Here is a 22,273-nt window from a genome sequence, read left to right as displayed (position 1 = left end):
TGTGTGTGTGTGCGCGCGTGTGTGTGTCAGTAATACTAGTAATAGGAAGAGTGTCCCAGCTTTACTCTTGCCTTGTTGGGGAGAGTACATTGTGCATAATTATCAAGAGTACATAACCCCATGGGGTTATGTACTCTTGATAATTATTATAACCCCCAGGTTGGCCCATGCATACCGGTCCGGTTGGTGCACCGGTACGCGGTGCAGACCGTGCAGTGGGTCATCTGATCATCGGCCAGCCTGGGCAAGTGGGCATAAAAAAAAAAGTACGTCGAGCCTGTGACGTAGTGTAAACCAGGGAGTAAACCAGGCCAGGGAGTGGTGTGTGCAGTAAGTACATGCAGAGCAGAGTCAGCACAGAACAGCTTTCGCTCAACCAGATCTCTGCTGTTCTGGTTTCGTAGTTTGTTATTGCTGAGAGAAGATTTGCTTCGCTGTTTGTAGCAGTTTTCGCTCGATTCAGCCAATTCGCGCTAATTATTGTTCTGCTCGCATCAGCCATCAACAACGTGTCCCAAGAAGGATTTTGGAAGTCGGAGTTGCAGATTTCTTTTGGCAGTATGGCAGCTGGATTGCCTAAAAGAATTCTCAAGGTTTGTATTCTGTCGTCTCGTAGAGTGGCTCGAATGGATCCAGCGGTAACTGAGTTTGCCACATAACACTCATCTTGTGTAGGAGACGCAGAGGTTGATGCAGGAGCCTGTTTCTGGTATCGAAGCAGTGCCGGATGACAACAATGCAAGATATTTCCACGTCGTTGTTGCCGGACCGAGAGATGTAAGTGCTGTGAATAGTTTTACGAAGTCCCTCAGTGCCAACGGGTTACGTAGATGTACGTACGCACGCACAAAGTAGAGTCTGAATTTTGATTTATGTCCCTACTGGAGCTGATGCGGAGGTGTTCAACACTGTCGGTGATCTTTTAGTGGTGTTGCCTTCAAATGCGGTACGCCGCCTTCAAAAACGTGCACAATATAGCAGTCATTTTGATTTCCTGGATTCGAAAAACATGAAACAAGAATATCCCTGACATACCAGTAAAACAATTTTGTAACTGGTCTAGGGCCTTTTATGATCATGCAGGCATTATTTTTGACCACTTCCCTGTGCGTAACTGTTGAAGCTGGTGGAGTGCTGAACGCATTGCATAAGACCAAGAGTGCATTAACAGGAGTATGCAACTGTGGTTATGGGTCAGTGCGCGGCGCGCTGCCTTCATTACGTAGCTTGCCTTCATCACGCTCTGAAAAGCATGCATTCAAACTCACAATTTCTCGTACGAGCCCATCCGTTTTTGCTCGATTCGTTCCAGTACCTACGCGATCTCTAAATTTTGGCGCGAGAACTCCAGTTCCGTACGAAAGTTCATTTCAAACCAGAGGGAAAGTGCGGTGTTTGATTTTCCGCAGTGCACAGACTGAATGATGCGATGAAGGCAGCGTGCCGCACATCTGGCCCATAGAAAAGAGATCACAGTTGCATACTCTTGTTTATGGACTCTTGCCAAGACTTCAATGCATTTTCAATACATTTCTGGTTCTAACAGCTGAATTCTAATATTATTCTATTCTTGTGCTGTTATCAAGATAATCATAAAAACATTCATATGCACACAATTACAAGACACACGCATGATTGTGTACATAGTACATGTACGCGTATGTGCTAGCAGACTTGAACAGCACAGCAATGTGTGCATCCCTGTGTTGTGCAAGCCACCTTTATCACAGCTAGACTGGCCGGGAAATTGTAGCACTCACAGCTGCAGGGAGACGGCTTGAGACAGGAACACACAAAATGACGTGCGACTTTTACCCCGGGTTTGGAAGTTCTAGTTGTCCGTCATCCTTGTAAAGCATGCTCGTGTTCAAGGCCAGGGCCTACTACCGTCGAACGTGGCCCATTCCAGTGATGGATTGGCTATAAAAACCCCGCAATCGCCACGCAAAGTGGTCATTGGGCCATGGCTGCACAAGCCTGCGTGAATAGGCCCTGTCTCAAGGGCAACTGGGGCAGATAGTCGCGAGAAGCACACATTGGATCAAGTTTCGATGGCGATGGCTTCTACCATGGCATCGCTATCTTCGCCTTTGGCATTGGGCGTCAATGTTGTGTGTGCATGTGTGTGTGTGTGTGCATTTGTGTGCTTTCGCAGAGCCCATTCGAAGGTGGTACTTTCAAACTTGAACTATTTTTGCCTGAAGAATATCCAATGTCAGCGCCAAAAGTACGTTTCATGACCAAGATTTACCATCCCAATATTGACAAGCTTGGTCGTATATGCTTAGATATTCTAAAAGGTAAGAAAGGAAGGTTATTTAGTAACTTTAATACTGTATTTGTGTGTATCCGCTGATAATATCCATCCAATATGTTCATACAAGTAATATACATGCATGCAAAACTGATGACCAGTGCTTTGGCCGAGTGGTTGTGGGCTTGCCTGCGAATCACAAGATGCCGAGTTCGAGACCCGCGCTAGTAGCAGGGAGCGTGTACTGTGCTAACGAACGCGGCGATGCATGCGTGAACCACCTTACAAGTTTACGTGCAATGAAAGGTGCCGCCATCCACGCTCAACAGGGTACTCTGTACTGGGAGTGAGGGTACGCGCAGGATGCTTAGGCAGTCGTTTGTACATGAACAGTTGCAGTTTGCATTGCGGGGGTTGATTGTGCTTTTCTCCAGCGGATGCCCTGAAGGATGACGTCATTGGTTTTGTGCAAACGATCGATAGAACTACTTCTCATGCTGGCTGTGTCAGAAGTCCACTGTGCTGTTATCATTAAGCCCTGTGTTTTGTTGTGGCCGTCGCTGTCGTTGGTGGTGGTGGTGGTGCTGCTGCTGCTGCTGCTGTTGTTGTTGTTGTAGATAAATGGAGTCCTGCACTCCAAATTCGTACAGTACTGTTGTCTATTCAAGCATTGCTAAGTGCGCCTAATCCCGACGATCCACTCGACACTACTGTCGCCGAGCAATGGAAAACTAATGAAGCAGTTGCTATACAAACTGGTGAGTGCACCATGGGTCTGCTCTATCTGATGTGTGTATGGTCCATTTGGCCCAGGAAGCTTGCATGATGCTACTGTCGTGGACATGGAAATCCGGTCGCACGTCTAGCGGCCCCAGGGCGCTGACCATGCAGCCGTGGGTAAGCACACATATGCAGCCTGCAGCGCGCTGGTCGCATCAGATCAACATGACTGTGCACTGCATGCAACGACTCGACTACGTTCTGTACGCGCTGAGGGCGCTGGCCCCCGGTCAATCGACCGGATCTCCATGTCCACGACAGTACTTGTAGCAGTCACATGAATTGGATATGCGGTGTGTACATGTTGGTCTTCATTGTGCTCAGTTGTCCTGGATGAAATCTGGTCGGCATGAGTAAGCTAGCCTAGCTAGCACTATCACCATGGGTTGTGCACTGGTGCAGGATGTTAACTTATCACTTGCCCGTGTTTCATTGGCCATGACACTAGTGCAGGTACACTATTTTCGTACCATAAGGTTAGATCATACGATGGGGCTATAGGTGTTCTGCACGTACGCGTGGGTGTTTGTGTGGGTGTTTGTGTGGTGGAGGGAAGAGATTTTAGTGCTTGGTTCTTCATTTCTTTGAAAATGAAAACCCTGGTTGGACGTATGGGGTTTGAAGTTCACTTTGAACCCAATCTTGTTGCATTATATATCTTAGATTTGACCATTTTTTGTGTGCGTGCGTGCGTGAGTGTGCAGGTACGGCTCAGCGGCATTGTGCCTCGCTTGAGATATTATGTTGCCAAGCCTGTGATGAAACTTCTATGTTGCCTTTGCTTTGTTTGTTTTTGTGCAGCACGACAATGGACGAGGCAGTATGCACAAAGAACATAATATTTTACCTAATACCCTCCCCATGCCTGTCTTTTGAATTCTAATCTTTGGTGTAGGTGCATGCATATTCGCTCTTTGGCTTTCTTGGCTTGTTTTTTCTTCTTCTTGCTTCTCCCAACACCTGTCTTCTTCACCGCTTGTTCTTGGTCTTGTCGTCAGACATTTTTCCTCACTCTCCGTCTTTGTGTGTCTGTTTGTGTGTGTGTGTGCACGTGTAACTGTGTATGTGTGTACATACTCTAATTTGATGATGCATGTCGAATGTTCGTTGTCTGTACAGTGTATGAGCTGGTTTGCTGGTCCGTTTTTTTGCTGGTGGAGCGGTGGCCAGCTGTGGTATTGTTGCAAGTCTTATGGTAATCACGTAGGTTTTAATGCTGTCTTGTAATTGGTCAGTTACTGCTGGTCGTCGTAGTGTGCGTGTGTGTGTGTGTGTATGTGTGTGTGTGGTGTGGACAATTGCTGGTCGTTGTGTTTTCGCTGCCACTGCTGTTGTTTTTGCGCATTACGTTGATTTGCCAAAAGCATTTTCATGCACGCGTGGCTCGACGTTAGTTTGTGTGCGGGGCAACTTCTTTCATTTACCTTGACCCCACCGTGTTTTGTCATTGTCCATTCATCTCCTGAACATCTTCTGTCACAATGTACGTGGAATGTACCGGTATATGTTCAGTTGTGGTGTCACCTTCGTCCAGACACTGCTGTAGTCGACAACCCGGCGCTCTGGCTTTATCCGTGTTTGCCATTCCAGCAGTAATATATTATTATTGAATACGGAGGGAGCGTGCTTGTCTTGCGTTGACAGTTGAATGGCCTTACTTGACTGGTGTGTGTGTGTGTGTTTGCGTGTGTGTGAGGTCTGTGTGTGTGTGTGTGTGTGTGTGTGTGTGTGTGTGTGTGTGTGTGTGTGTGTGTGTGTGTGTGTGTGTGTGTGTGTGTGTGTTTCAATCAGCTGTGTGGTGGATACCAGGCTGCAAATAGTGGTGGTCAATTCATCAGCCTTGCAAGCTGTTGAATGGTGTAATCCCAGCTTAAGTTGCTATGTCTAACATAGCTGTTCGCTATCATCGCTTCCGCGATGGGCAGGTCTGAGGTGTGTGTTTGTTGGTGTGCGAGTGCACGCGTGTAGGGGTGGGGTGTACGTGTACCATTTGATGGCAAGGGAGTCGTAAAATACCAGTATTTTACGACTCCCTGGTTGAAGAAGAGGTTGGTGCGACGTTGGCGATACTTGGGGGAATTGTGTGTTGCTCCCTACGTGGGAGCTCGTGCTTTTCCTGTCGACTTGAATTCTCACTTGACTGACTCACGACTGCCATCCAGAGCACACGAGAAGTCCATCAAACCATCCACTCGGCAAACCTGCAAGAAAGCACCACTCCCTGCATGCTCAATACACAGTGTTTCGGGCAGGACGCCGTAAAATACCGGTATTTTACGACTCCCTGGTTTCGGGGAATTCACCCCTCATCAGTTGAGCTTGAGTAGGCTGAGGTAGAAAAGCGCGAGCTCTCACGTGACATAGGCTGTGTTTACATGAGAAATTTCAACCCGGGTTGAAAGTCTGTACGATAGACAAAAGAGGTGAGCGTTAACATGAAGACAGTTGACCCAGGTCAAATACTGATATGCCGCCAAAGGTCCACTTCTAGAATCCTGTATAGTCACGTGAATCCGTTCGTGCGAAATTTGCATGTGCAGTGCTGTTCAAACCTGGCACGAGATACGCACAGAAGTACGTTTGTACGATTTTCTTGACCCGGGTTGATTTCAACCCTCCCCTTAGGCTGTGTTTACATGAGAAATTTCAACCCGGGTCGAGTTCAGCCCGGGTTGAAAGTCTGTACGATAGACAAAAGAGGTGAGCATTTACATGAAGACATTTGACCCGGGTCAAATACTGATATGCCGCCAAAAGTCCACTTCTACAGTTCTGTATGGTCACGTGAATCCGTTCGCGCAAAATTTGCATCTGCAGTCACTGCAGTGCCGTTCAAACCTGGCGCGAGATACGCACCGAAGTACGTTTGTACGATTTTCTTGACCCGGGTTGATTTCAACCCTCCCATTGGGGGGAGGGTTGAAATCAACCCGGGGCGAAATTTCAACCCGGGTCAAGCGCAATGCGTCATGTAAACGCGCCATTCATTTTATGCACATGGCGGGTTGAAATCTGACCCGGGTTGAAACGCCTCATGTAAACACCGCCTTAGGGGGAGGATTGAAATCAACCCGGGGCGAAATTTCAACCCCGGGTCAAGGGCAATGCGTCATGTAAACGCGCCATTCATTTTGTGCACATGGCGGGTTGAAATCTGACCCGGGTTGAAACGCCTCATGTAAACACAGCCATAGGCTGTCTCTTTGGAAAACGCGGCCAAGAATTCAAAATTCCGCGGCAAATTCCGCGGAGCAAAGGGAGGTTTTGTGCGGCATTTTCTGCAGTAAAATATAAAATCTGCGGCACTTTCTGCAAGTTTTTCACCCTCCTTGTAGAGGATATGGCAACTAGTTGCCTGATATGAAGGAGTACTTTTCACACTATCCATTGCGGTCCCAAACTGAATTAGAGTGAAGAATCTTGGAGAGACCTGCACTCACCTACACTGGCAAGAGCAATGTGCTCAAACAGATCGCAAAGTAGTTTTTCTGCTGCTTTCTGAGTAGTAATTTTACTAAATTGCCCTGAAAAATTCAGATTCCGCGGGCAAAAGTGTGGATTCCGTGCTTTCCGCGTATGATGGCAATTTCTGCGAAAATTGCCGCGGCCGCGGAATCGCGTTTAACGTTTTTCCAAGGGGGCCGGGACCGCATAGGGAGCAACGCACAATTTCCCTGGTTGAAGCCATGTGTAGTGCAGCTCTGCTGGATCAGGGAGAATTCTCTAGAACTACAAAAACACCTTTTTAGTACTCGCTGCTGTAAACACTGCCTTGTGTGCACCATTCATGTACGAACAGCATGATATGCACACATCAGCACCGTGCTGTAAAGCGATACAGTTTTGTGGCGTGAAAATTTAGCTGGTTCATGCTTAGAAAGTTTCGCAATGTCATCTCCCTCAGTTGGACCATGTACAGAGGAGTTTACGGCGATACATTCACGAATGGGTGATTGTCGTGAAGAGAACAAATTTCAAAGCATTGTTCTAGCGAAATCTTCCTACTTTACAGTGTCCGTGCTGCGGTTGGTTGTGGTGGTCAGGAAGTAGTACAACATTACTAGTACCTAGTACCTGGTGGTGGTGGTACAGGAGGGTGGGGTCTCCGGAATCTCTATACGTAGGTTGAACTGTACTGTGTAGAGACCAGGATCAGGTGCTGCTTTCTTCAAGGCAATGCCACAGTGGCGGCTCGGTACAGTACAGTCGCGCGCTAAAGAACGTGGAGCCCAAGAACGTCCAGCCTGAAACACTAAGAATGCCACAGCCTGAAGTTAAGAACGGCTGTGTTGGTTTTCTGACAGCTTGTGGGATACATAGTATGATTCAGAACGGATTCTTTCTGAGAACGTGCACAGCCAGATTGCTGAAAGATAAGAATGCCCCAGGCAAACCCCTTGGAAACAACGTTCTTGGGCGAGCACCTCTACTATAGAAGCAAGCCGTAATCCTCATCATCGGGCCAGTGGCATAGCCAATCCAGTTTATCAGCTCGGTCTCAAGACCATGTCGTCCACTGAGTCCGAGGCTGGCGTTCTGTGCCCTGGCCCCTGTGGCAATAGTCTGGCCATGCAGCCTGGAATCATGTCCAGTGTGTCCTGCCTTGCATGTACCGGAATTGTCGGTCGACTGGCTCTTTGTTTGTTTGCAAAGACTTTCAAAGTAAGTACAGTACTACATGGATGTGGCAAATGGGATTTAGGCCTTTGGCCTCTGGTTGGTGGATCTGATCTATCCTCCCCCACCGTTTAGGAGCCGCATCTGACGCCTGCTCATGGGGTGGCGGCGTCCCACGGAAGCGGAAAGGTGGTTCTTGACCAGGGAGTAGGGTCCGACGGATTCTGCCGGCAGAAAAATTGGCAGAGTTTCATGCATGTTTGGTATGTGGATAAAGAAATGGAGCAGAATTTGAGGAATTGCCCGCCATAAGGTTTGTATGGTTCTGCCAATTTCACTGCTTTTCGAGCAGAATCTGCCACCTTTTCGAGCATAATCCGCCGGTCCCTACCAGGGAGTTGTACGACTCCTTGTTCTTGACCTGCCCGGTATGCGAACCAGTCGAATTATTTTATTATTTTATTTATTTATTTTTTACAGTACTTTGAAGTAGACTAGAGTGCCGATTATCCGCCGTGACCCCTAGGGACGCGGGCTGTTTTCAGGGTGTTTGGATGAGAAGAACGTTCGGAAAAGGGAGCACACCATTTTTCATTCTCTTCGGCAATACAGCAGGAACTAGGCGCACTCCAGCTCTTGAAAGTAACACTATCGTTTTAATTACTATTTTGACTCGAACCCGTTGTTTACAATACGTCTTGTGCATCGCTTGAATGGTGCACCGAGTGCCGAAAATTAGCAAAAATTTCGAAAAAGCAGCCAATTTTGTATGCTGTCCAGCCCGAGCCGGCAATCCTGATAATCGATCATCCGGATAGTTGACGTCCGGATAATCGGCTTTCTACTTACTGTATAGCCTTAGACTAAAGTTAGAGATTCGAATGCACAGCACGCGACCCCATGGCCGAGGCATGCATGCATGCAGGCTTTCAACTACAGAATGTCAGTGCGTGTAGTAGTTACTGACTGTTACTTCTCGCATGCAAGTAACAGTTAGTTGGAGCACGTCATTTTCAGGCCGGCCGTCATGTTCTCGGCGACTCCCACAATCCCAACCGCCCAAGACTCAAGAGCATGATGACAGCCCTACTAACTATTACTTGTCTGATCATCGATGTCAGCTGTCTGAAATTCCTAAGCGCGGATAAGCCCAGTAAGGATAGGTCAACAAATATCTGATCTTCGCAGCCCCATGTCTGGTGTCTAAAGCCAAAGGCAATTCGAAAGAACCTTTGTTCTTGCATGGTTTCATTGGTAGCGGCTGAAACACCGATCACGAACTTTCTACTATTTTCGGCGGCTTCCATCCGTTCGGAGAGTCTCTGCTGGTGCATGCTATAACGATGGCGTTTGTTCGCCAATAGTCAAGAACAAGCTGCAGCGACGAACAGCCTTGTCAATTCACCATCACTATGCCCCTGACAGCTAAGTCCAAGAAGGTAAGTCGGCAGCCTATTATTTTTTCTTCGACCTTGTCTCCCATTCTTCCTCACTCATTCAAGTCTTGTCACCTGCGTCCATGTGACGCGTATTCATGCTGTCTTCATCTCCCCTCTCCTCTTCATTACAAATTATTTTCTCTTCTCCAGGCTAGCGGCAGCAGCAGCAATAGCACTGACTCGCCCAAGACAAAAGCAAAGAAACGCCCTAAACAAACCAACACCGCCTTACCCGACATTTCTTCACCAATAGCTGTCGTGAGCTCGACTAGGTCCGATCTCCAGCAAAAGAAGACCGCAGAGGAGGAGAGCCAAGACCCTGCGGCAACATCATCACCAGCCCGGCGACGCACGTTGACCTCGCTGCTCTCCAAGAAACTTTCCAAAAAGAAAACGAGCACAGGAGGTGGCACTGGTAGTGCGTCAAAGGCTGCCTCGAGCTCGAGTGCTGACGCTGCCGCTGCTGCAGATCGCACGCCGCCGTCTACTGCGCGGAGTATCACAGATGAAGCGCTGCACAGCTTCAACATTCGCACCGTGGCACTAGCAAGTGCGAGCGGTGGGACTGCAACAAGTGTGAGCATAGAAGTGACAAGGGCGACCACTTGCGGAGACGTAGTGGAGGAGCTTGTTCGGCAAGCTAACGAAGTCCAGCAAAGAGAAAGAGAGACAAGAACTGCCACTGGTGTTGGAGTTGATGTTGGCGGTGGGTCGAATGGACAACTCTGCCACAAAGACTTCTGCCTTTGTCAGGTAAGGCAATGTGTGGGTACTTGAATTCCATTGTGACGATCAGACGGACATACTGGGGCTGTACTTTGTAGTACACTGTGACGACTAATTGTGTACATTCACCAGTGAAAGTAAGGCAAAGAACGGTTCGCACATCCGCTGAAATGTACCATAAAAATCATGTACCATGCACCTTCGCAGTACCATCGAAGTAACTTAGTTGTGGAAATATCAGTGTTAATGTGAATTGAGGTTTGATCAAACCTGTTATTTGGTGAATGGAAATTTGGCCAAACTTGTGAATTGGCGAATGGAGACTGGTCAAACTAATACTTGCCCCCAACGAAGTGTGTGTACAAAGCCCCATGCAAAGCAAACGAATTCTGCATCACAGGACACCACGTACCAGGACGCAGGGATGAACACGCAGCGTTGTAAACTGGTCTACAAGTACAGTCCTGCTCAATGAAATCCAGTCGTGTCGTCACTCAAATACGCCATGCCGGGGCGTTGTGCAGCCCTAGACCTGCAAACACTGGGCTGCGAAATGGTGCAAGGTGTAAACTTGAGTGACACGACTGGATTTCATTGAGCAGGACTGTAGTTATACCAGGGACATGCAGGCCACAAAACAACTGAGGCCAAAACACCTTCTTCACGGTAACTTCGAGTTTCGGAAGAATGGCTTTTGGGATTTTTGGTCTCTGTTATGTTGCTTGTGCGTGGTACACTTTGCCCTAGTTAGAGTTAGGGCATAGAGCACTACATGTATGTATTTGCATCAAGGACCCTAGACACAGACTTGGTCTCATTACATAATTAAATTTAAATTTCACGATTCGCATGAGACTCGGCTGGAAGCCAGGTTTTCTGCATCCGCATCCACAATTATCAATATAAAAATTATGTGCACACTACAATGTAGGAACAGAACTTGGTTGGAAGTAATTAACACACGTTGTGTGCTAACTGAACCGTTAACTTTTTCCGATTGCATGAGAATGGATTTCTGTACAAGTTATTGTATGATCGCTGCTTCTTTGTAGGTGCTACGGGATGGGGACACGTGCCGTTTCAAACAGCTCTCGTCGAAATCGCTCATCGTCACAGAGTGCACTCATTCACCAGCAGTCACTAGTCATAGCCCGGCCAGCACGCAACGGCCCGACAATGATAGCACGCTGTATGTCTGCAGGGAGGCAAAGTTCCCTGGCGCGTATCCGGTCGCCACGGATACGGACACTGCGCAGCTGAAGCAGAACAGCGGTGGTCTCAGCCTGATGGTTGCGGCACTGGCTCGACATCGAGCATTTGTGGACATTGACTTGCCAGCAGGACATAGCTTGATGACGGTGAAAGATGTAATCGAGAACGTAAGTCAATCAAGCTATGCATCCGCATGTGCAGGTCCAGTCCATAAAAACTAAATGGGCCACTAGCATGCGTATGGGTGTTCGTCACGGGAAAGTGCCTGGGTTACATCATAAGCAGCTACACAAAGACCTTTTAAAGTATGTCCGGTGCACGGTGCACTATCAAGTCCTGAGCTTGAGATGTGGGTCAGGAGATCTGCTTGTGCGTGCTTGTATTACACTGAAACCACGAAATAATGTAACCCATGCAGGACGTTGATTTCACCATGGCAGAAAGCTATCTGAGTTGCACATCTGCTTTACCTGTGCTGTCGATGACACCAACAAGACAGTAGTCACGGCTAGATGGCTAAATCAGTCTATGCGTACAGTACTGTTGGGGCCGCCGAAGACCGGAATGCCGAAGAACGACCAGGCTAGAACTTCACCAACTGAGCACAGCATACCAATGCATGCACAGTGACTCAACTGTGCACAGACTGTAATACATGAGAATAAGAATGGTCTAGGCTAGGTGACTGGCCCCCAGTTCTTCGGCGACCAACAGGACTGTAGTTCGTATTTATTTCAACATCTTGTGGCACACTAAGGCCTGTGGAGAATCTATAAAATTAATACAAATACAAAATACAAAAGATAACAGGATGACTGCCAATGTTGTGAGATATGGGTGAGTATGGCATAAGCGGAACGTTGAGACTAAGAACAACAACGGGGAGAGCTAGAGAGGCCACAGAGAGAAAGCAACAAAAACAAAACAATAGATGCATTCATGTGCAGTTGTGCTAGGTGCTAGGTGCATCACTCTATTTGTAGTTTTGTACATGTGTACACCCAGCAACATTCGCACCACTTCCAGGTTGTCAAGGACCGTGTGAGTCCAGGACGCCAAATATGCATTTTGCCTGATCTTTGGGTCGGATTTTACCTAGTGCTACTGTACGTATTGACAGTGCGCATGCACTCAGTGTAAGATGATCATGCCTATTGCATGCACTCAGTGTAAGATGAACATGCCTATTGCATGCACTCAGTGTAAGATGATCATGCCTATTGCATGCACTGTTCTGGTCTGTTTAGGCTCTATCCAAGATTGCATCCAGCAACAGTAGCAGCAGCAACAATGCTAAAGGCAGGTCACAGCTATCCAGCTCTGATTGTCAATTGCTGATGATCAACACTACTGCTGCATGCAGTACAGCACGGGATCGGGCTGTGCGGGATTGCGGGACTGTGCCTTATCGTGACTGGTGTTCTGGTGGCCACCGGCTAAGCAGTAGTTCTAGTAGCAGCAACAGCAGTGCGAGTACGCAACAAGGTTAGTATATACAGTACTGCACAACTGTCCTATGAGAAACAAGTCTATCTCCACTCACGGAGCTCACGTTCACAAACTAGCAACTGTACGCCTTCCATCAGGCATACGTGTATGCAGTAGATCTACTATCAAGCGCCGGAGAACTGGGGGGGGGGGGGGGGGGGCAGAGTCGTAGCCTAGACCATTCTTATTTTTCGTGTACAAGTCGGTGCACAGTTAAGTCACAGGCGTATATATCGGTATGCTGTGCTTGTTGAAGTCCTAGTCTGCTCGTTCCGAAGTTGGGCGTCCGACAGTACTGTGATAAATCAGTCCAGCTGTGTGGTCTTTACTGTGCAATGGAAGTGCCAAACAATATGGATGGGGATAGTACAAACCGGCCACTAAGTTACATTCCCAAATTTCAGTGCAGTTCTCTACTGCAGTGCATGCTAGTTCTAAATGAAAGTGTGTATCTGTCCGTTTGCGTATGTCCGTCCGTGTCCATCTGTGTGTGCATGCATGTACACACGCGTGTGTTCTTGCCAATCTAGACACTGTAGTCAGGCAAGAGATGAGCACAAATGACCTGTGCAAGATGGTGTCAGATAGTCAGCATATTGTCCAGCTTATCAAGTGAGTACTTACTTCCAAGGGTGTACAGATATCGAGTACGGTATTCCCGACCCAATTTCCCATGTGCCATATTTTCCGGAGTATAAGCCGCACCTATTTTTTTTGTCACGAAATACAGATATCTACCCTATTTATAAACTCGGATGTTGAGCCATAAATAAATGTAGAAAGGAAAAGGACATTATCACTCCCCCCTCACGTGACCGCGGACTCCTGCATATACACTCACACAATAACCACACAACTGTTTGGGGATAGCGCGCTTATTGTATTATGCCAAACTTGACACGCTGAGTCCAGCTTGACTCAGCTGAGTCCCTAACTGCAATTTACTGCTCTAACATGAAGCCGTGCCTGGAAGAAGGGAAAGAGCGAAAAAAGAAGAAAAAAATTCTGGCCTTCTGCAAGCAATAGCAAGTAATGAGTGACGGCTGTGTAAAGTCGCACAACCATGCAGTCGACCGGATGATGGTGAGTGTCCGGCACACATCTTGCTCTGCTGCTCCACCTGCGCATACCTGATACGGTGGTGCGCTTACGGGCGGGCTGCCTGGGCCCCAGATGCCTCCTTGATGCGCCACGGAGTGCCGTCGAAGCACCTGTATCACTTCGGTGATCCAAATGCGAATGCAGCCTTGCCGGTCGCCCGCCGGCCTGCCGCCTACGTGACCAGCCTGAGACTGGCCCTGCCGCATTTGGCGCTTCTAAACGCTGCGATCCGGTCGACAGCTCACTGGGCTGCCAAATACGTGACTGGCTTGAGGACAGTTCCATACTGGGCAGGGCGCCCAGCTCAGGTCGCACGCCGTAGCGGCGTGAGCTGGGCGCGGTGAGGGTTGGTGATAACTACAGTTTCCTCCTTCCTCCTCCGGAAACTTCCATTAAGGATACGAGTTAAGAGTAACTCTCCATCACTGTAACTGGATACTATATACAGTCAGAAAGTGCAATAACTAGGCACTGTATATAGTATCATGTTACAGTGATGGAGAGTTACTCTTAACTCGTATCTTTATGTCCTTTTCCTTTCTACCCTATTTATCACCATTGATTTGACCGGCATCACCGTAGTACAAGTAAGCCGCACCAATTTTCTTGGGTGAATTACATTTGTTTAAAGTGCGGCTTATACTCCGGAAAAAAACGGTAGGTTGCATGCCTACCGTGTACAGTGTCTAGGGTCAAGGTAATTGTTTTGACTATTGTCAACATTGGCAGCTGCACAGTGGCTAAGTGGCTAGAGTCAGACGGCGTGTGAACCTCGCGGTTCTGAGCACATGTCCTCTGGACTATTAGGGTCGAAATACCGGTAAGGGCAACATTGTATGTGTGTTGGACCAGCTCAGGGGGCAATGTCATGGAATCCTGCCTGCCGAGGAATGATGCTGATTTGCTGCAGAGCTAGAAACAGTCAAGCGAGGCCGTGTTTGTTTCCGGTCCACTTTCTCCAGTGCATCTCAGGGTCAGATTCCCTTGAGCCAGATCCCCTAGCCTTGTATGTACGCAATGACATGAGCACTAGGCAGGGCTGGACCTAGGGCTGTCAGATAACAGACAACCTGCGATTGCACAGTTGATATGCTCAGTGAAATCTGACCTAAACTGCATATTTGGCGCCCTCAACTTGCACGGCACTTGATGTCTTGGAAGTGCCAAGTGGCACAAAAGCGGCTGGATGTACCAAGTACACATTTACAAATGCAGTGATGTAATCGGAACAGGTTCAAGGCACCAGTTTTGCACTTTGGGTCGGATCTCACCAAGCGCAACTGTACTTCGAAGTAGTCTGAATGGGAAATCGAAATTACTGAATTGAATTCCCTACAGGTGCAGAATAACTGTTAGTTGTTCAGTCACAACTCCAAGTGGTAATCTCAAACTTCTCTGTCCACCCTGCACTCACTCGTTGCGCACACATCCGCACACTCACTCATACGTGTACACCACTATTGAACACGTGAACACTGCCAGTGGGGGCCACCACAGCACAGCGCCCCAACTTATTGTCTTTGCACACAATTCCGCGGTCATGACTATACCGAACCATTGCCTAGTCTAACCAAAAACTCCAGCTACGTACAACCAGAAAACCACGCCCGACCATTATGCATCCGCACACTCTAGAATAATCAAATCACTAGAATAATCAAAGCGATGATGTATGAAATTACATGATGATTACTGGGGTGGGTGGGTGGGCACTCTCACTCAACTCTCCGCACAAAGACAAAAGAGGCCGACCCTGCACTCGTCACCTCCTTTTATCCCACACCGTGCTCCCTCGTACCCGTTCCCGGGTGGACAGAGAACACTACTTCTCTGCTAATTCTTATACTGTGACGTCAACCGCAGAGAAGTGACATTTCTCTGTCCACCCTGCACTCACTCGTTGCGCACACATCCGCACACTCACTCATACGTGTACACCACTATTGAACACGTGAACACTGCCAGTGGGGGCCACCACAGCACAGCAGCAAAGCATAGCCAGGGGCCTCTAATCTAGTGCCAGCTAACGGCACTAGATGGCAAGAGCATATTGTCCAGACTCTCTTTGATGTAGGAGTTGACTGCTTCACTGTGCCAGCCACCATGCCGTTTCAACAGTCGCTGTGGAACCTTGGCTGCGGCCGCTGCCGTCGTACCCCCCGATCGGAGGCTGTGCAGGCCGAACATCTCTGCCTGTAGGCCTGCTCCTGCCACTGCCTCTAGGAACAGCTCTCTTGCTCTGGAGTACTGGAGTGACCCTTTCTTCGTCTTCCAGCCAGACTTCGCTTTCACCAAGTTACTCAGCAAATGATCATCAGCTTGAAGGTTCGTTTCTTCGATCAGCCTCTGCGTCAGAGCTACCGCTCCCAGCTCACCAGGCTGCGTGCTTATGAGGACCAAGCTGCCTTCTCTGAGCTGGTCATTCTTGCGCTTATCCAAACGAACCTCCATGTAGTCTCGACGGAATGCAATGTCCCGCACCCGGATTCTCGCCAAATCGTCCCACCTCATGAAGCCAGCAAATCCAATGGCAAACATAACCGCTGTCCGCAGCTTCAGACAATCGTCGCTCCCGGCAAGTTGACCCACGATCGTAGCCACCTGCTTCTCCTGAGGGGCTCTTTCCGCCTGGGGGTGCAAGCTAACCTCCTTTTTGCCGCTGCTGCAATCTGCTCTACCATGGCATTGACAGGAAGCTGTATGCATGCCTTCTGATGAGCCCATTTGATTGCGGACAGAGCTGCAGAAATTGGGCTTGCGGATGCGCTCGTCTCTACGAGGTGGATCAGGTACAAACTGACTGCCACCGGTGTAGCGGGTATCGCCACAAATCCATGCTCCATAGCCCAGCTTTTCCAACGCGAAAATGCCGACTTGTAGGTCTTCACCGTAGATGACGCATGTGTCTCCATCACCAAGTCCTTGGCTCGTTCCGACAAACTCACTAGGCCCTTGCCTTCAGCTACTTCCTGTAGCTCCTTCCAGCACCCCTGGTCCCAGATCTCTAAAAAATTTAGCAAGCACATGGAAAGAACCACAATATAAGCCTCGTTATTCAGACCGCACAAGCTTGCGCTCCAGCTACAAGCCTCCTCCTATGCCATGTTACATAATAATGGCTAACATGCACCAGCCATACACAACCACATGACCTGCCAAAAAATACAGCTAACAACATTAATAATAATAATAATAATAATAATAAGCAAGAACCAAAACAAGACTTCCCTGTGTTGATATGTTGACAGCTCCATGGTGCAAGATCCACCTACACATTCCCTCCGGACCCTCCAGCCTGCCTCAGGCTATGCACCCTGTGCGTCTTACAGAACTAGCCTCTAGATTCTGCAGCCAATCAACAACACATAGCAGAACACAGAACCTTCTGCAGATACCTAGGCATCATGTCCCACCGCGCTGACACCCCATGATACTACTGGACCTGGTTGCCATGACTTCACACCTTGGAACATGCAAAACACAGCTAATAATAATACAAGGCAAGTCCCAAACCAGACTTCCCTCTGTTGGTATGTTGGCAGCTCCTTGGCGCTGGATCCACCAGCACAGCCCCCAGGACTGTCCAGCCTGCCTCAGGCTATGCACCATGTGCGTCTTGCAGAACTAGCCTCTAGAATCTGCAGCCAATCAACAACCAACACACAGCAAAACACAGAACCATCTGCAGACACCTTGTCTTTAAGTTCAATATCATTCCCGACATTCTGTCTCACAGCACCGACAGCCCATGATACTACAGAACCTGATTGCCATGACTTCACACCTTGGCACCTTCCCATCAAACCAATTCCATTGGCAAGAGCCACTGTCAAACAGACCTGATATTCTAGGCAGGAAAATAAAACTCCTCACCAACGTGGAGCTTTCAGTACCTTTGAATAAGTATGGCCACCACCATGCAGATGTCCATTTTGGGACAACCAATGTCCCATGACTGACAATCACTGAAATTCTGCTAATAACGTCTCCAATAAGGTAAATGGGGGGGGGCACAACCATAAGTTCTCCCCTTCCCAGCACATCGTGAAAGCATCCACGGCCAAACATCCTGGATTCCACCAACGTGAGCAGAAACGAGGCAACTGTGCCGACTCTGCACTGGCAAAGCAGTCAACAGTGTGCGGGCCCCACAAACCGTCTATCTCGTCGAATACCTCAGACGACAATTTCCAGTCATCAGTATCCACTACCTTGGATAAAAAATCTGCCAGAACATTCTCCTCCCTTGGAACCCATTCTGGCACAAGTCGAATGCAATTTTGCCTGCAAAACCTGAAAATCCGACATGCAATCTCCTGCAGTTCTGGAACTTTGCTGCCCACCTGCAGAATACGAGCTGCCGCCTGATTATCCCTCCGTCGCCTACATTCCTTGCCTGCCAATTCTTGGACCACCGATTGCAGCACCAACTCGGTAGCCCTCAATTCCCTCCACGTAGAACTCTTCTGAGCCTCTAACACCTCTTCTGGCCAATTCCCTCTTGAAATCGTTTCCCCGCAGGACACCGCAAAACCTCCCCAGGCTACATCGCTAGCATCTGACCACGTGTCTACAACTGCTGTTATCTTGGGATCACCCACAACCAATCTTCCATGAAACTCATTGAAACAATACCATCAGAAGCTCACTTCTGCATAAGCCTCATCAGACCACTCCTGTCTATGAAACCAGCTTTTCCTCCTGAGAATCATGTCCTACAATGCCCTGGTTCTCAACCTTGCAACTGGCCCAATGGCGAAAGACATTGAAATGATGAACCCAGCCAGCCTAGCACACTCTTTGGCATTCGGTCTCCTCTTGCTATGCAAAACCCTCAAATGCTCCAAAAACCTCAGAACTCTTGCCTCCGCCACACTTACTCTCCCGTGAACCAGGTCCAACACAAAACCCAGAATGGTAGGCTTCTGAGAAGGCACAAGACACGATTTCTCCACATTGATCTTCCAACCCGCTCTTTCCAACGTTTCCGTGAGCACACCTGCTACCCTCCCTGTCTCTTCCACAGTGCCCGCTCCTGCAGAGCCATCGTCAAAGAACATCATGCACTTAATGCCCTGAGCCCTCCAGTAACGAACCATCACACGGACCAGTTTGTTAAAAAGATACGGAGCAGTGGAGAGCCCAAACGGCAATGACTTGAAACAATAAAATTCACCTCCCCATGAGAAACCCAAATATTTCCAATGGTCCCTTGCCATATCAACATGGTGATAACCACTCTTCAAATCGAATGTTACAACAAAGTCGTCTTTCTGAAAAAGCTTCACTGCCATCCTGATATCATCCAATTTAAACCTGAATTTTGCCAAACATTCATTCACTTGCCTCAAGTCTAAAATCAGTCTCAGCTTCCTAGCACCTTCCACCACTCCCAGCGGGCTAACACAATTTAACTCAGATTCGTTTACTTTCATCGCACTCCCGCAGTCTACCAGCCCCTTCACTGCCTCATCAACAAATTGTACATGCTTCCAACAGCTTTTCTGATTCCTTAAAAAACCAGACGGAGGGTCTGTTACAAACGGCAACGCATAACCGACCTCCAAAATACTAATAATCCAAGATGAAGCCCCCATCTCCCTCCAAAACGGTATGCACCGCTTCAATCTCCCATGCATCACAGTTTCACCCTCTGCCCAGATTTCCCCTTCCCCTTCCCCTTCCGCACCATATCCGCTTTCAACCACAACATCTGAATAAGTTTGAACACTCTTTTCATCATCCTCATCCTCATCATCATCATCAACATGCACATCAAACTTATCTTGTTCATCGTGGCTGCTGTTGCTGTTGCATCGGGAATGACCTGGCAGGTGCTGGGCCTGGGGCAGGCTGCGTGCAGTCCCTCTGCACGTGCCCCTTCCCTCCGCACCGCCAACAGGCCAGCTCCTTGAACGGGGCGCCGAATCCGGGTGGCTTCGGTGCGGCCGGCATGGTCTGAGCTCGAGCAGCCGCTCCGAGCCCGACCCCGGCTGGGCGGCCTCCTGGAAAGGGCTTGCCACTGCTCCTCTTCCCCTCCTTGGCCTCCGCCCTGGCCCTCCTCATCCTCCGCTCATCGTCCGTATCGGACCCGCACTCCATTTTACCATCATAAATGTTTGCGGCCGACCACCCTTCGGCGTCCGCAAACAGCAATAACTTGACTCGCCGCTGGAGGACGCTCTCACCTTCCTCTATGTTTCTGGCGATGTCCTTCTCGCCTCGACGCTCCGCCTTCTGCCTTGCCTTGGCTAGAGGCTCCAACGCCTTACGTATCACGCAGAACTGCTCCTCGTGAGCCTTGGCCTTCCAACTTCTCTTTCTTGCCGCCGCCATCCTCTCGTCCTGTCTCTCCCTCTTCACCTGCTTACTTTCCTTGCTCCTCTTGCTCTTCTTGCTGTTTCCCCTCTTGCTACTTCTACTCCTGCCACTTCTCCTGCTCCTCTCTGACTCACTCTCACTCTCACTGTCACTCCTATCCTCTCTTTTCCTCTTACGACTAGACTTCTCCAACTTCCTCTCCAACGTCTCCAATCTCGCAGCCATCTCTCTCATCCTCCTACTCTCCTCAACATACCCTTCACTCTCACTACCACTACCACTCGGCGACACACTTCTCGACATTCTTTTCACAAAATAAAACTTTCAAATTAAATAATTCACAAACTCTCACTCAACTCTCCGCACAAAGACAAAAGAGGCCGACCCTGCACTCGTCACCTCCTTTTATCCCACACCGTGCTCCCTCGTACCCGTTCCCGGGTGGACAGAGAACACTACTTCTCTGCTAATTCTTATACTGTGACGTCAACCGCAGAGAAGTGACATATATTGTTTCCCCTCTGCTTAGTACTGGCACATCTAATGATGGGCGCGAGAGCCGTGTGGGTTATTATACCTACACTTCCTGTGAAGTTCTGCACAAAGTCGGATCGAGCCAGACTACACTCTCAGAATCACAGTTATATACATGTATTTGTTTAAAAGAAGTTGTTATAGGTCTTGTCCACACATACTTCTAATTGTTCCTTGCAATGCAGGCTTGTTGGGTCACCAGCACACCGTTTTGACTCTTCAGAGGGGTATACTTGCAGGGAACGCTGAGTTCCATTGAGTCGGTGTTTAATGTCCAGGACTCTTCACTGCGACAGGGCGCATTGCGGGATGTGAATGGAGTTCAAACTTTCAAGTTCACCAGCACAGTTCATGGGGCTCTTTCGCCGCCCAGCTCTCTCAATCCTTGTAGTGGAACACCGGGGTCCCTGAAGACTGCACTTGAATTTAGATTTCATCTTGGATCCTTTGGTGACTCTCTATACAGAGACTGTACACGGTATGGTCAAGTGTCTTCCAACAAAGCTGATGCTGTGCGTCATAAACTGTGACAGTGCTGGCTCGTGAACATTTCTCCCACGAATAGAATGTGCTGGGCTCCGCACAACCCAAGTAAAAAACAACTCGAGGCTATGAACTTGAGCGCCGCCCTGCTTGATTCGTGGAAGTAACGGCACTGTAGTGATGTCCGGGATCTGGCCTTTCAAAACACACTGACCTATTGAGAAGATTCAATCGCTGCATACATGGGACTCAACGTATTTGCGACCCAAAGTTGGTGCTATTGAAGGAATTCAATCGTACAAAGTACCAGATTGCCTCTGAAAGGATTTCACCGAGTGAACATATAACGGATGTTGCAACATGGAAGGGGTGTATACTACTGCACGTTTAAGTTGTCGCTCTGTAATGCTCCTATACAAGTTCTGCCCGGTGTCCAATACTGTGATTTCACTGTGCGATGATGTCCCTGTGTGCTGTGATTTCCCTGTGCTGCTGTGCAGACGGCCTAGAGGGGAGAAGCACCTGCAGAATGGCCATGGACTTAGCAAGGCCCGCTCACAGCCGCTGGCCAAACCAGACTTCATGCTTCTCCCTCCCGATGCTGTGGTGTCTGGTCCAGCTGATGGAGTCCGTGGCAGTGATGGCGAAAATGAGGATGAGGATGACAACCTCCCAATTGGTAAGACTACAGTCTGTGCAACACTCTCCCATCTTTCACTTGCTACTTGCCATTGTGAAGACCAGCATGGAGACTTTATGGCCGAGTCTGATAGAGCTATTTTTATCGTTTGCCTGCTGCACCCTGGCAGATATCTGGAATTTTCCATGAAATGAACAGCAGTCTTCGACCGTTCGTCACTGTCCCCACCAAGAGAACTCTTCAGCATTCTTCACTCAAGGGCGTCGGAACCGCACCGGCCGGGGCGGCCATGGCCGCCCCACTTTTTCGGCCGTTTTTTTTTTTTTTTTTTTTTTTTTTTAGCACACTGCAACAAAGCGCGATGATCTCAGCGCAAACGTGGCAAATCCTTGTCCCCGATCGTGGTTTGTTGCAGAATCAAAAGTCCATGTAGATCTACACTGAAATGGCACCAAATGCCTGGGAATGCTTGCAATTGGCTTCAATTTTTGAATTTTTTTCCCCGGGGAGGGTAATGTTTGTCCCCGATCGTAGCATCTTCTTGTTTTTTTGCAGAATCAAAAAGTCTTTCATTGTAGTTACCGTACACTGAAATGGCACCAAGTGCCCGGAAATGCTTGCAATTGGCTTTAATTTTTGAAATTTTTTTCCCGGGGGAGGACCCCCGGACCCCCCTTC

The 22,273-nt window shown here is 48.7% G+C and overlaps 2 protein-coding genes across 2 annotated transcripts in view; both read left to right on the top strand.

Moving 5' to 3' along the window:
- Window positions 1–355: 355 nt before the first annotated feature.
- On the top strand, window positions 356–4,683 carry LOC135813902 (ubiquitin-conjugating enzyme E2 N). Its single transcript, XM_065326924.1, has 5 exons — window positions 356–593; window positions 676–777; window positions 2,156–2,300; window positions 2,872–3,012; window positions 3,836–4,683. Exons 1-5 carry the CDS (start codon window positions 561–563, stop codon window positions 3,871–3,873), a joined length of 459 nt encoding a protein of 152 aa, XP_065182996.1. The 5' UTR covers window positions 356–560; the 3' UTR covers window positions 3,874–4,683.
- Window positions 4,684–8,863: 4,180 nt separating this feature from the next.
- The window catches only part of LOC135813899 (serine-rich adhesin for platelets-like), a 20,699-nt gene continuing 7,289 nt past the window's right edge, over window positions 8,864–22,273 (top strand). The window contains exons 1-6 of the mRNA XM_065326922.1: window positions 8,864–9,090; window positions 9,241–9,843; window positions 10,869–11,195; window positions 12,276–12,513; window positions 13,047–13,128; window positions 21,456–21,634. Coding sequence (XP_065182994.1) covers window positions 9,064–9,090; window positions 9,241–9,843; window positions 10,869–11,195; window positions 12,276–12,513; window positions 13,047–13,128; window positions 21,456–21,634 — 1,456 coding nt within the window. The 5' untranslated portion in view covers window positions 8,864–9,063. The remainder of the gene's footprint in view (window positions 9,091–9,240; window positions 9,844–10,868; window positions 11,196–12,275; window positions 12,514–13,046; window positions 13,129–21,455; window positions 21,635–22,273) is intronic.

The sequence above is a fragment of the Sycon ciliatum genome, chromosome 4 (genome assembly GCF_964019385.1).
Source record: "Sycon ciliatum chromosome 4, ocSycCili1.1, whole genome shotgun sequence".
Taxonomy (NCBI): Eukaryota; Metazoa; Porifera; class Calcarea; order Leucosolenida; family Sycettidae; genus Sycon; species Sycon ciliatum.
The sequence above is the reverse complement of the archived record's forward strand: the minus strand, read 5'-3'. Positions and strand labels throughout refer to the sequence as shown.